General features: G+C 38.1%; 1 protein-coding gene across 1 annotated transcript in view; it reads right to left on the bottom strand.

The window, feature by feature from the left end:
- The window catches only part of DPYD (dihydropyrimidine dehydrogenase), a 1003571-nt gene that overhangs the window by 8982 nt on the left and 979074 nt on the right, over positions 1–15515 (bottom strand). Inside the window, exon 21 of the mRNA XM_062191802.1 lies at positions 12292–12435. Within this exon, the coding sequence (XP_062047786.1) occupies positions 12292–12435 (144 nt within the window). The remainder of the gene's footprint in view (positions 1–12291; positions 12436–15515) is intronic.

A 15515-nucleotide genomic window follows, 5' to 3' on the forward strand; every position in this document is an offset into this window, starting at 1 on the left:
TATCAAATATGAAATGAGATAATTTGTTTTGCTCTCACTGAATTTATGCTGATTTCCAGTAACTTCTTGCTTACAAATGTTACCGAATCAAAAGCTTAATAATCTTTGTAGAATTCCACTGGGGTTTGGTCTCAATCTTTCTAGTTTCCCCCAATACCCCTACCACTTTCCTTTTATAAAGATCCAAAGTCTCATGTGCCATTTATGACTAAGTAGTATGGTACAGTGATCCCATACAACAACACTTTAAAAAATATAGCATGCAATTTATTTTTATATCCCTTGGAATGTCCTTTGAACCAGAAGGCATACAGGAAGCTAATTAATATAAAAGGATATCCTGAGTTTAAATTCAGTAGAACTCTGATAATTGAGGATTCAGCTTGAACATGCTGAGATGGGAGGGCACAAAGTCTGATCCAGAAAATGTAGAAGTAGACTGGCCGGAGAGGTTTACAAGAGTTAGGATAGAACCAAGTAAGAAAGCGGGACTAGATGTGGTATGAGAGGGTAGGTGAGAGAGACAGATTGGTGAGGGCTGGCTGGAACCAAGGCTTGTTCAGTACAGACTTGCATCTCTGATCACTGCATTCTTTCTGTGTAGGGTAGACTTTAAAAGAGTAAATTCTGGCAGAACACTTTGAGTTAAATTCATTTAATGGAGTTAAGTGCATTTTTATGATATCCTTGCCCATCTTAGGCTTTCCCCCTCAAATACTTTTTCCTTACCCTGTCAGTTCTAAAAGCATTCTCTATGGAGTTGCTGGAAAGGTAACAGAAGTGGAAACAGTTCTTCTCTCTAGCTGCAATTTAACTAAAGTCTACCATCTGCTTGGAGTAGTGGGTGTATTTTTCTATCTCTTTACTTTTAATAGGCAAGAAAACATTCCGTTTTTCCTAATATTTTCTCCAAACTCAGATCATTTGAGTCTTTGGCATTTTTGACCCAACCTTAAATGTTGACGCCACTCTTTTCTGTCCATTATTGGTAATGCAGTGGCTTCTCTTGTATGACCCTTGAACAACGAGGGTGTCTAAACAGAATCTTTTTCTTATGCCTTGGGAATCTTAGTGATCCTGTCATAACAATTCTATTGGACAGCTTCTCAATCTGCTTGGTCCATCTTCTGATTAGAGTTGCTGACTACGAAATAACAGACACTGTTATATCTGAACTTCTTGGAATTAAATTTATTCAAGATGATGTACTGGTATATCTGAGCTCAGACTTCCTTCCTTTGGCCCAGTGAATTTTCAGTGAGCATGGGAGGGCTACTTTCTTTTCAGATTCCTTTCATTGCCATTTTTCCTGAAATAGATTTTGTAGAGTCAGATATAAGCCAAGGTGGCAAGTCCTCTCTTTTGAGGGATTAAATTTCCAACAAGGCAATTCAATAATTTTTCTGATGTTTTGCTTTTAGTGGAGTGGGATTTTCATCTGAAGTCTGTGAGGGTTACATCGCGACTCTATCTTGCCTGTCCATATTAACCATCTGGTTGCTAGGTCTCTGATGTAGTCCCAGGATAATGTTTCTGTTCTTCTTTCACTTCGCTCCCCTGCAGCTGCTTCCTCCATGCCTCACCCTTGGGTTTGTGGATTGCCATGCGTGTGTATATCTTTTTGACATATACTGCTCCTCTCCAGCCCTTTGATTAGACCTATTTATTCCACACAAGATATACCATATTCCGGTCGGGAACCACCTCTCAACAAATCTTGAGACTTTTGAGACTTCAGAGATTTTTTTTACCATATTCTGTTCAGTTTTTAAAGTTTAGTTGGAAAATTTTTCATCCACCATTTGGTGGTGTACAGACAATTGAGACTATTAATGTTGCCCCCAGCCTGTTTCTCTAGGATCTTCTGAGAATTGCTGGGCAAGTTCTCTACTATTTTTCTTCCTATGTCATCCCCTTTATGCTCCATGGTATCTAATATGGTCTTACAGTTTTATCTGAGTACTATCCTCCTTCCCTTCACAATTCAATTGAAAAAATAAACCACTCGATCAGGCTGACTGGTCTCCTGCCAGCACTGTAGTGCCAGTCTTATGAGATGCAGTCCATCTCTTACGAGAAGCAGCAGGAAGAAGAGACGAAAACATCACTAGTGCCCCTAAACCATTCATTTTCCTACCCAGAAATTCAACGACATTAGAGATACATTCTTGGCTTCATAAAGAGAACGAAAACTCATTCTCATATGGATCAACAGAAGTGGGAAGCATGTGGGGGACTTTATAAGTCTTGGCAGCCTCCCAAGTCTGTGTTATATGCTGCCTGGGAATAAAGCACATTTCTCATGTAGTTGGGCCAAATGTGCACACTGTCACTTCAGCTCTCTTCAGCAAGGAGATGAAACAACTCCTCCAGGAGGCCTTGCCTGGTGTCTTCTCTGTGGCACAGGTGACCCTACGGACTCAATCAGGAGCGTGTTCAGCAGGTCCTGGTTCATCCTGCAGAAGGAAAATTTTACACCGAGGGCTGGGGGCCAGATCTCTATTTCTTCTTCCACCCCCATCTCTCCCCCCTCACCCTTCCTGCACTGTTTTTGATTACATCCTTCTCTGTCAGAATCTCCTTCGTTCTGTTTCCTTCACTGCATCAGGAGCTCCACAGTATGGCAACACACACGGTGAATGGTGTGTCATTATGAAAAGGAAATCAACAAGTGGCAAAGAGAAAGAGGAGACTGACTAGAAGCCACCAGGCTGTGCCCAGGGCTCCAGATCATTCCTCAGAGTAGGACTGAGGACCTCAGAGGCCATTCTTCATACCCGAGGGGCCAGGAGAAGCAGGAAAGCTTGTTGGCCAGTGAGGACTCCAGGCGCTCAAGGAACCACTCGTCACCATGTAACACTGGCACAGCCACTGCTGACCCTCTAGCGGCCATCTCTAGCGGTTCCATCAGTCTTTTAGATTCTGTGGTTAAGACTGACCAAGAATACCAAGTTATTTTCCTCATGATTGCTTTCCAGTTCTGTCCTTTCTATGAATGCCTATAGAACAAAACACGGCGTTTACCACCTGGATATCACTGCCTGCTTGATCCAGGAGTTGTGCATTGGCTGTAATGTGACATGGCTACAGGTTACTGCAAGTATGTTTGAACATTATGCTTTGCAGACATACGTATTTGTTTCTAATTTTTTAGGGAGAGGAGTTGGGGAGTCACGACAGACAGCAGAGGACACAGTCTAGAGCTAGACTTTGGATCCGAATCTTTGCTTTGCTCCATCCCAGCTGTGTGACCTTGGGCAAGTCATTTAACCTCTCTGTTTGTCAATTACTTAATCAGTAAAACAGAAATGATAGGGGTACTTCATAAGGTTACTATGAGGATTAAATGAGCTAATTCACAAGCACGTAGCAGTGCTTGAAACCTCCTAAGTACTCAATAAATATTAGCTTTTATTATTAATTCTCTGCTTAATTAACACTCATTTATTAAACTCTATTTTAAATAACACCATCTCTGTGAAGCTTTCCACAATTACCCGAGGCAGAACTAATCCCTTTCACTCCTCTGTTTTCCCAGAGCATTTTGTACATATTTGATTGAACTGTAAATAATTTTTAACATGTGTCTTTCTCCCTTGCTAGACGATGAGCTCCATACGGATAGATTTCTTACTTTTTAAAATTCATGTTGTATTCCGAGTTTCTACCACAATTCCTGGATCACAGTGAGTGCATAATAAATACATGTCAGTGCTACATTTCCATCGAGATCTCAACAATCCCTCAGCTTTGGACCATGCCCTGTATGTCTTTGGAATCTCCCACAGTCTGTGGCATACTGCTGGTCACATAGCAAATCTTCAATAAATACTTGCTGATTGACTTGACATTGCAACTGCCTACCTCTGAAGCAACAGACCATTAAATCATATCTGAGGCATTTATAAGGAAAAAAGAACAAAAGACAAGATCTATTGAGCATGGCTTGCTTAGAAATAATATTGTCACATTCATAACTAAGGAAGATGGGCTAGATTAGAAACTTGAATGCATGACTGAAAAGCCTGTTCAGACAAGAGGGCTTAGTTAACTTTGTGAGACACTGGGGCTCTTTTTGCAGCAGATGGGGAATAATATACTGTGGTAGCTGAGAGGATAAACAAGGCAGTGTCGTGGAGTTTAAACTATCGAACAGAGGAATCTATAAAGAAGCCAGCAGAGAGGAGGGAAGAAACAAGATAAAATAAACAGATGGGTGGACAGAGAAAATATTAAGCATGAAAACAGACAATCCAGACCCTCCAGGAAAAAGGGACCAGGAAAAAATATGTCAAGGGCAGAAGAAGCACTGTAGGGAAAACACAACAGCAATAATGAAGCAGCAGAGGTAAATACATGGTGTGCCTGGGTGTGTGTGCTAGGCAAAAATAAATAAATAAAATAAAGTAAATGGAGAACAAGCCATGTCTGAAGCACATATAGAGAGAAAATGACTCTGAAAGGAAATGTGGCTGTTAATTTCCATGGGCCACATCATCCACATGGGCAAGAGGACAGGGAACTGTGGGACAGTGGCAATAGCCATGCTTCCTTACATTTGAATAGAACTGTGCTGCATTCAACACTTCACACATATCCTTCATTTAAAACAACGGAGTTGAGGCTTTCTGACATTGTCTGTCTAGTTCCTAATTTCCCTCCCGCCAGTCTCTCCCCTGGATTGTTACAATAGCCTTCCAACTGGGCTCCCTGATCCACCCCTCCCCATCTAGGATCTTCTGTCACCACTGCAGGCAGAAGGAGCCTTCGCAAAAATAAATTTAAAAGAACCCCCTAAATGTTCCTGCGAAGGTTTGCCACTTTCAAGGTCTCAGTATCGTCTGTTCTTTCTGTATAGAACACTCTTACCATTTCCTCACGTATTCAGGTATATGATCAAATGCCATCTAATCAACCTCTCAGAAAATTTCTCTTGTCTTAATCTTTTCTATGTTTCCCCTAACACTTGGCTTATTATGTATTCACTTGTTTATTTGCTATTGTCTGTTTCTCCCTACTAAAATGTAAGCTCCAGGATAGATGAGATTTTGTGCACTACTGGATTACCACTGACTGTACCAGTACTGCAACATAGTGGTTGCATATTCACGGTTATTGCATGCATGATGAAGTGGACCCACAGGTGAATATGACAACTATTGCCAGGTAGAGGTTGGAATCTCATCGAATGTTTGTGAGAGACAAACTGAAGTGAATCAAGGTGATCAAGGTGTTGCTGGAAAAGCAATCCTGCTTTCTTTGGCCCATTTCCTACTTCTTAAGACTTCTCCCTTTTTTTTTTTTTTGTTTCCCTCACACTATCAATTTCTTCTGGAAATTCTGTTTTGTTGAGCACTTCTTTGAATTTTCTACCTTAGAACTTCATACTCCCTCCCAGGGTATTAAGTAAGAAGTAAGATAATGTATATCAAGCATCTATGTTTTGTTTGGAACACTGTAAGCCGTTGAAATGTTAGTTCTTTCTCCCTTCTATCCTCAGCACAGCCTATAATTAATTGTCTTACTCTTACTGATTTTGATAAAGTCTCAATTTTTATGCCACACCAAAAAAAAATTAAATCTAAAGACACTAAGAACAAATAGTGATTCATTTTATTTTTCTTCATCTCAGTCAAACCATCAAAAATCTGGTCATCGTAATCTTATTCTGAACTCCTTATTATCTTTTATACTTCAGTATAATGAATATTGGTAAATCTTAGGGGAAAAATTTATAAGATTTTTATCAATGCTTTCTCGGTCTCCATCAGTGCTACTTACCAAATCTAGGACCACCTGATATTCCTCATTTCCTTACCCTCCCAGTGCCCACCTTGTCTGTGGGTTCCTTAAATGTTACTTCCTTGGTAGCACTGGCCCTGTCAAATTACATTAGGTGTCATTATGAAAAACATTACCTAAATCCTTTATCTTTTCCATATAGCTCATACCATAAATGTGATTTTACATCATTAATGAGAATTTTAAAATACCTGCCTCCTTCTCTATTCTCTATGTTTTGTGAGGACAGAAACTTTGTATGTACCAAGAAGCTCAATTCCCAGTGCAATGCTTGTCTCATGGTAAGTATGCAGTAACGATTATCTAGAGAATACATAGTCTTCCTTAAAACTCCTAACTTAGTTGGCCTCCTGAGCTTTACATATTCCTACATCTCATTCTTCAATTCACTTATATTTTGGACAAATGGGAACATACAGTCACCTTAACCTATTATCCACTGCAATTTGTCCATTCCTAAAATTATACCTTACAGCAAATGACATTTATTTAGGACATATTTGGTACAGGCATCATACTAAAAGCACTTCACACATCTTCTGATTTATAACCCTAGGAAGCAGAGACTTTTAAACATTTATTTCTTTATTTGAAAGGTGGTATGTGGGTGTGTGTGCGCGCGCACGCGTGTGTGCATGTGTGTGTGTGTGTGACATGGGAGAGGAGAGAAGTTTGTTGGGTTGTCTGGGTCTCTCACATATGTGACAGGGATCCAAAAGTGCACATCAACAAAAAGCTGGTATATGGGCATGGAGCTGAGACTTAAATCCAGGCACTACAAAATGGGATGAGGGCATCTCAATCAGTGTCTAAACCACTATACCAAATGCCTGCCCCTGAGGCAGACATTATTTTTTATATCTCCATTTTACAGATTACACAAGGAGAGTACACACAGTTTTAAATGGCAGTGCCATAGTTTGAACATAGGCAATGTGACAGAGTAGTCCCTGCTTAGTTCAGGAAACTCTCCTATAACAAATGTCATCTCCTAAAGTCTTACAAACTTTGTTTTGCATTTTGATGAAGGAAATAGCTTCTTAAGGTATTTTAGGTCACTTTCTTTAAACATGACTACTGACTAAAATGATGCTGTTAAGCTCAGCCTTTGTTTCATGAGATGTCCCTCCTTCATATGGTTTGAACGCATCTTCTAAAAGTCATGTGTTGGAAACCTATTCTGAAATTCCTATGCTGATAGCATTTGGAGGCAGGACTGTTGGGAAGTCATTAGATGAATTCATGAGGGCAGGGCTTATGATCACCTTGGTGCCTATGAAAGAAGACAAGGGCCATCTGAGGAGCACAATTGTATTGTCCTAGCAGGTGATGCCCTCTGTCATATTATCATGTGATAATAATCTCAGAGCTGAGTAGATCCCAGGGCTACGTTCTTCAACTTCCCAGCCTCTAGAATCATAAGCCAATAAACTTGTACTCTGCAAATTACCAGTCTCATGCATTTGGTTATGGCAGCAGAAAATGGAGTGAGACACACCTATTAATCCAAGACAACCTAATGTATTTTCTGCAATCTAGCACCTCCCTTCTTGCTAAGGATACAGTTCTTTAGTCAAGCCCCTCTGTCACCTTCAGCTTTTCTCTCCTAGCATATAAACACACTCAAGCCTAGATGAATATAGTTTAAATGAGCTAGCCTTTCTCTCTTCTCCATTTCTTTTTCTTATAATCGTCCTTCTGATCTCTCTCAAGTTACTGAAAGATTACTTTGCACACTTTGTTTTTACTGTATCAATCTTTATTCATTCTTCAGTTTACTGCATCCTGGATTCTAGCTTTCAGCACTCCACTGAAATTGCTTATTAAATCAGGGTAGCTAAAACAAGATGTGCCTGAAAGCTGTGTAAGGCGTCTACCTTGGGACTATGGCTATAAAGGGAAATTTTTGTAAAACAATCAGATCTGCATTTTGAAAATAATAGTTCTTAATATTTGGAGGATAGATTTTATGAGAATTACAATGAAATCACGAGGTCAGATAATGGAATAGTATTAGAATTCCAGGTAAGAAGGTGTAAGTGACTGCACTATAGACTTGGCAGTATGAATAGAAAAACAGGGAGATGTGAGAGATCAAAAAGTAGATATGAATAGAACAAGTAATGGGATGGAATCTAGACTGAATCACAGGTTTCTGACTTAGGTATTCAAAGTTAAGTAAAAATATTTTTTGATTATTATGTTGGATAAAATTTTAAAAGTTCATTATTAATGAATGTCTAAGAAAATGGAATCCCTTCTATTTTTGCAGGAATATAAATTTGGACATTCTTTCTGAAGAATAAGTTGGAACTATGTATCAAAAGTCCTAAAATTTCACTACTTATAATTTATGAGAAAATAATCAGAGGTCTACACAAAGATTTCTGTACAAATATACAAACATCATCATTTATAAACAATTTTGGAAACAACCTAATGCTCAACAATAGGTTGATTTTTAAAAATCAATAAATGCATATTGTGAAATACTATAAAATCACTAAAATGATGGAAAATAAAATCATATTCTTTGATGAAAATTTTATATAAAAATTAAGTATAAATACATTTTCTGTGCCAGTATTACAATATTATACTTAGAGGGCAGGCACTTGGCACAGCAGTTAAGATGCTGCTTGGGATGCTTACATCCTACTTTGGAATGCCTAGTTCAAGTCCTCAGAACTCAACTTCCAATCCAGTTTGCTTTCTGGGAGATCTAGATTGATTTCTGGCCTCCTCTCTCTGGTCTGGTCCAGCCCTAGCTGTTGTGGATATTTGGGGAGTGAGCCAGGTGACGGAAGATCTCTATCTATCTGCCTTTTACACAAAATAAAAATAAGTAAAAAAAATATTTAAAAAAATAAAAAGTCAATAAAAATCTTAAAAAGATTTTACACTGAGGTATAGAAAATTGACTAGAATTTTATAAATCTAAATTTTAATGGTTATTGGACTCTGGGTAACTTTTATATGTATCTTTGTGCTTTTAACATTAGAAGAAAAAGCAAAACAAATGAAATTATAGAAGGTCAGGGATGAGGATGGACAGGGGAGAGGGAAAGGGATTTCTTCGTCCAGTAGTTTCATTTTACAGACCTTTTATGAGATATTCAACCTAAAAAATGATTATTGCTACAAATGTGACAAAATCCCCACGTCTTAATTTCTTTACTAATGACCTTCACATTGTTCCACTGAGGTCTTCATCTTCCATAAGCTGCTTCTAGATCTAGTCCATACATTCTCTAGAAAGAATCCCAAATCTTTGAATTATTTCTCATGAGTCAGTCTTCTGAATTCACTGAACTAGCAATTCTCACTTTCACCTCCATTTCCTATGTTACCACTTCACTATGTGAAAGTGAAATTATTTAATCTCTGTTTGTCCCTTAATTTTCTCATCTTTAAAATGAGGGTAAAGGCAGTGCCTATCCTAGGCACTTTAGGTTAAATGTATCATATACAGTGCAGAGAACATTGTAGGCTTATTAAAGCTATTAGTAACCAAATACTTCCATAGGTAATACTAGGCAAGAAAACTTCTCTCTGGAAAACCATATTTGAATACAAACAAAATTGTATCTTATTAGGGAACAACTATTTTAGTGAAAAATCATAGGGGTCAGTGTTGTGGTGCAGTGGGTTAAGCACCCCAAATCAGAGTGCTGGTTCCAGCCCCAGCTTCTCACTTCCATTCCAGCTTCTTGCTAATACACCTAGTAATGCAACATGTTGTGGCCCAAATGCTTGGGCCCCTGCTTCCCTAGTGTGAGATCTAGATGGAGTTCTTGGCTCCTAGCTTTGGTTCAGCCCTGTCCTGGATGATGCGGCCATTTGGGGAGTGAACCAGCAGCTGGAAGATATCTCTGTTTTTCCATCTCTCCCTGTAGCTCTGCCTTTCAAATAAATGAATAAATAAATCTTTTAAAACGCAATAAAAAATCTCATGTTCTAGAGATCAGGCGTCATGTGAAGTTACACTGGATCCATGGATATCTCCAGAGAAAAGAATAGACTTCTTTACCTTCCTTCTTCTAAAATCACGTTATCCCTCACTCTAAATAAAGCCTTACAGAAAGCAAGGTGGAGTAAACAGTAGTGAGATTTCACCAGAAACTGAGGAAATATACTACAGTAGCTCCTTCATGTATCAGCAGACATGGTCTTCTATGCTAGTCCGATGGTATATGTCTTGAGGCTTATATAACATATTATACCAAGAGCAGGCACTTCACTCCGGATAACCTTTAAAATGAGGCAACTTACAAGAGGATGCACGTTGAATCACTTTTCTAAGACTCTATCTCTTCTTGATACTTTAGAAACTCTTTACTTCTCTGGCTCCACATTTCATTGGTTTACTTAATTCTTCTAAGTATGGCTTATTTTGAGAGGAGCTAGTGCTCTACCAACTTTAATTCAATCACAGTAGGTTTTGGTTTATCCTGTTTTCTCTGTATTTCTAGGTTATCAATGCATTCTTAGAATTATTAGAAGGCCAGAACAGGTTAAAATGCTATCATGCTTTTATATTTCAAATATAAATAATACTTTCTTCTGAAATTTTTACAACTAAAGAAAAGATTCCTACATACAGAGATTTGACATTTAATTCAAACTAATCAAGAAGAGAGAGAGAGCCAGGAGAATTCCCACTTAACTTCACATCATATAATGATCATAGCCAAACATCAGGGAACAAATGGCTTATGAAGGATCTGGCCTACCTCTCCCATTAGTGCATTAAGTTCTTCCTTATAGGATCATGCATCTAACTGAACAGGAAAAGCTCAGCCCAGCAGTTGAGGCTATACTGCTGCCCATCTTATTTGGAATAACAGCAGCGAAGTGATTAGGGTCAGTCACTTCTAGGTTTCCTTTCAGAACTTTGCATTGCTTAGATGTACTAACATCAACTCTAAACTCCACTAGTTTAGCATATGACCCATTTTATTTTTCTCATAGGTAGAGGGGATTTTTAATGGTTCAAATCTCCAGGTGACTACCAAAAATTAATTTTAGAAAGGTGTACTTGAGAATACCTAAGCACAAGCTTTATAGTTGATGTTTCAAACAGAAAACAAAGGTTGGAGGAGAGTGTCCTTCATAGAGGAGTGACAGCTGCAGTAACTGCAAACCACATTTCAGTGATGGCAATTTCAGAGAAAAGGCCATCCAATAAAACCCTGCATTCCCCATTGGGACCGCTTTAAAGCAAGTCTACCTTGTGGGGACAGAGAGCAGGAGAAGAATGGGTGTGGCTACAAAAGGGTAACCTGTGAGACTCTGGTGGTGATGAACTGTTCTGTATCTTGAGTGGAGTGGTGGGTGAATGCACAACCTATGTATTTGAAAAAAGTGCACACAACTCAATACAAACACACACACACACACACACATAGACATAAAACTGGAGAAATTGAATTAGGATTGGTAAATGGTTTCTTCTGAAATTTCTACATATAAGGAAAAGATGATCATATGGTAACCATAGCCCAACAGTATCCTGGTTGTGATTTCATACTATGCCAGCTGGGAAATAGGATAAAGTACAGGAGACTTCTGTTTAATTTCTTACAATGGCATATGAATCTACATTTCTCTCAAAACAAAGTTTAAAGAAAAAAAGAAATGTAACATGCAAATAGAATTCTGTCTTAATGGTAATGTTCACTATTTTCCAGAAAATAATTTCTTTTTTTTTTTTTTTTTTGACAGGCAGAGTGGACAGTGAGAGAGAGACAGAGAAAAAGGTCTTCCTTTTTGCCGTTGGTTCACCCTCCAATGGCCGCCGCGGTAGCGCGCTGCGGCTGGCGCACCGTGCTGATCCAAAGCCAGGAGCCAGGTGCTTCTCCTGGTCTCCCATGGGGGTGCAGGGCCCAAGCACCTGGGCCATCCTCCACTGCACTCCCGGGCCATAGCAGAGAGCTGGACTAGAAGAGGGGCAACCGGGACAGAATCCGGTGCCCCAACCGGGACTAGAACCCGGTGTGCCGGCGCCGCAAGGCGGAGGATTAGCCTGTTGAGCCGCACGCCAGCCCAGAAAATAATTTCTTTAGAACTAAATGAAAGTATAGTTTTTCCAAAGGCCAAATCAGAAAAAGTTTTACCATAATGTAAAGTATCCTATCAAAATAGATGATGCATATTGATAATGAAGTTATACTTCATGACTAATATGAGATTTCTTGGAGTTAACTATGGGTTAAAATAATTTTTGAAAGACCACAAGTTCTCCTTAATATCTTGCTACATTTAATATATAAAACATTTCTATAAAACACATAATTGACAGTACTCTAAAAATATAAAATAAATAAAAGTTAAAAAATCCAAATAAAATTATTTTTAGTTGAATTGCATTTTACAATAGAAGTTAAGAAACAATTCAGCAATATATTTAAACAGTAAGTAATTATTTAAACAATTTTATATATTTAATTAGTAAAATAATCATATTTATAAATTTGGCTTAATTTTTACCTTGATGGTAGGAACAGGCTTTTTGGGGATAAAATAATTTTTCTTGAGTGGTGAAAAATCTGCTTTTTGTTCTTTTAGCCTAATCTTGTTCTCAGCTATGATTTTCTTGCGCTGTTCAAGATAAGGTCCAAAACTTGGCAGTTTCTAAAAGGAAAACACACAAAGAGGAAAGCATGGTAATTCACAGAAGAGACAAGTGGGAGGACATGACCTCATATATATCATTGGCACACAAATGCGTGGTTTGGGATTGTTTCAGGTATCTGCAGGTAGGTCTTCATTCACCCTGGGACCCCAGTGTTTCAGGCCTAAGATTCCATTCAGTATTAGAAGGAAAACAAGAGCACAATACTCTATCAAATATTATGCCTTGGATCTACGCTTGTTAATTAAAATACATTTCTCAGTGGAATAAAGCTCCCAATGGTAAACCAAATCCATCCACTTAAAACAATAGCTATTAGTTAAAACATTTGTTTGGCTTGTATAGACAGAAGGTGAAACCTATTGATGCTTTTTTTCCCCTTCATCAGGTTTCTAGCAGGATATAGACACAGCATAGGCCCTGACAAATGTTTTTGTCAATAGCAGAGGTATTTTGCCAAAGTTCTAATCTGTATCTCTATTTTATTGTGTTCAAATTCTTACTACATCTCTTTAAAGATTGTAACTAATGTTGATTGCAGTTTACTGGAATAGCTGAAAAACAAAATGGTAAAAATATTGATTTCTCTGTGCAGAAAATAAATTTTATTTTGCATGAAAGAGGCAAAAATAGAAATGAAATGCAGAAGACAAATAGTAATGCTTAGACTCAATCAGCATTCAACATCACATCACAGCTTTAAATCTCAAGGTTATTCAATAGTATTTTACGAAGTTCATTTCGAAAGATACCTGAGCGTCATGGAAAAATGCTAAGTGGTTTCAAGTTAACACGAAAATGCCCTCATCCCATTCATTATCACACAATTATTTCCTCTTCACTTTGTCCTTCCCCTCTGCTCGAACCTTTGATCCTCACTTTTACCGACACACATTGCTGCTGACAGACACCACTGAATTCCAAATGTTTTGTGTCCGCCTGTAACCTGGAATTGCTAGGTCTCTTTTATAAGACTGCAAAAACACACTTTCTCTCCTGCAGAATAAAGCCCATTTATCTAGCTGATGGAGGTTTGGAAAACTACAGCACTCCAAGGTCATCCCGATCTCTGACCTAGCAAGTACTTTGGTGAAAAATCACACTTGTTTCAAAACACCCGGCCTCCACTTGCTAGGTTGCATAATGTCCCAGGAAAATGAGTTCTCTGGTTCTCTAGAGGTCTCAGTGTGGTAAGTAAACTGAACTCAAACCATGTTCCAATCAAGCCACACTGCAACCTGCAATCGTGAATTTATATTAGCAATAAACAGATTTCTGTGGCAATATCTAAGACTGTTAGCTCCATTATCAATTTACTATAATTATGTCAACAAGTCAAGTCAGTGGAAACAATGTCATGAATGCAAAATTAATTCATATACAATTAGACTAGAACTGTGTACTTCATCTGTATACCTTAATGCTTTACTAAATTATAATATTTAATACTTGCAATAAAATAAGATGATATGATGGGAGGAAGGATGTTTTGCATCTCTAACTATAAATAAGAGGTGCTGACTTGATAAAAGCATAAGTAAATAAGAGTATGAAACAAATCCTCAACACTTATCACATATGTCAGCCTCCTCAATATAGAAAAGATAATACTTGTTTGAAAGATGCTCTCATAAAATGATTTTTTTCCTGGGGCAGATGAGGTGTTAGGGATTACACTCAGTGCCAAAGACATGCCCTTGAGGTCCAGATAACACCTCATATGGTGGTGAACGCATGTCCACATGATATAAATCTTGTCAGAATGTTGCCTTCTCACTTTTCTTACACATCAAGGGCACCTAAGTCCTAATCTTCTATTCTTGAAGATTATCAAGAATGGTTAAGTGTTGAAACACATGACCTGTGGTCCCAGCAGGCCCTTCATGTTAGCAAGTTCCATACAAATCTGAACCAAATCCTCATTCCCTGGTTTGATCTCACCTCACTCAATACTGTCTAATTCACCTGAGAGCTTTGTCAAGCCTGCATGAAAGAAATTATTCTTGGAAATTTATAAACTGTCATTTTTGAAGCATAGTTCAGAATAAAATTTTTTTCCATTTAAATTATTCTTTACCCAAATGGAGAGAAAAAGAATGTGATTAAGTTAAAGCAGCAACGATTTCAAATTGTTGCAATAACTGTAATAATAGCAATGATAATATGATAAAAATAATGATGCTTAGTATTTGAAAGTCCCTTGATGCTGAATGGAATACAGTCTGAGTAAACAGCTATCAGCTCCATGTTCTCCATGTTTTTTTTTTTTTTTTAATTTTGCACTGGCTATACACAAATGTCAGGCAGCATTTCTATGGCCCAAAGTGCTAAGGTTGTAATGTGTTAATCTTTTATAATTAGTCCTAAACAGATGTTCTCAATAGAATACAGAGATTGTTAGAGGATTTTCCTTGTGCATAGGTTAGAAGAATTAATAACAGAAAACTGTTGCCAGATTTCTCTTCAGTTTGAAGGCCCACATACACAAAATACCAGTAACTGCTCCCTCAACTTCCACCAGGCATCTCCAAATAAAACTGCTCATTTGTGTGCAATTCCTCACTGCCATGTGGCAAGTCCAGAGCTAAGGGTAGATCGTTAGCTTCCCAAACATCAAGACTGCCATAGGCATCTTGTTTCCTCATTAGTATAAACAGAGTTTTAAGTGCTTCCTTATTTTAAAATTGTATTGTTTGCATTCAAGTGGCTCTAGGATTTTTGGTACTGGACATTTTAAAGGTCATGTTTTCTTAAGATATATTAAAAAAAAATTGATTGTCTCTTGCATTAGAGGATCACTTTCACACACACTATATGGAGGTGTATGTTATGTTCTGATCTTGCCCAAACAAAACAAAACGAGCAAAAAAATAGAGAGCAAAATGAAGCTAAGAAAAGGTGAAGATGAATGCACAGTTAGCTGCTGTGTATGTGTGCAATCAGTGATGATTAATAAAGCATTTAGTTCACATCTCGGCCAGAACATATAGTTAATTGATTTCCTATTGCAGGAGAAGCAGCAGTAGGGCCTGGCGGAGGCAGCAGCAGGAGCTTTTCCTCTTCATTCATTATTTTCTTA

Source organism: Lepus europaeus, chromosome 5 (assembly GCF_033115175.1).
Source record: "Lepus europaeus isolate LE1 chromosome 5, mLepTim1.pri, whole genome shotgun sequence".
NCBI lineage: Eukaryota > Metazoa > Chordata > Mammalia > Lagomorpha > Leporidae > Lepus > Lepus europaeus.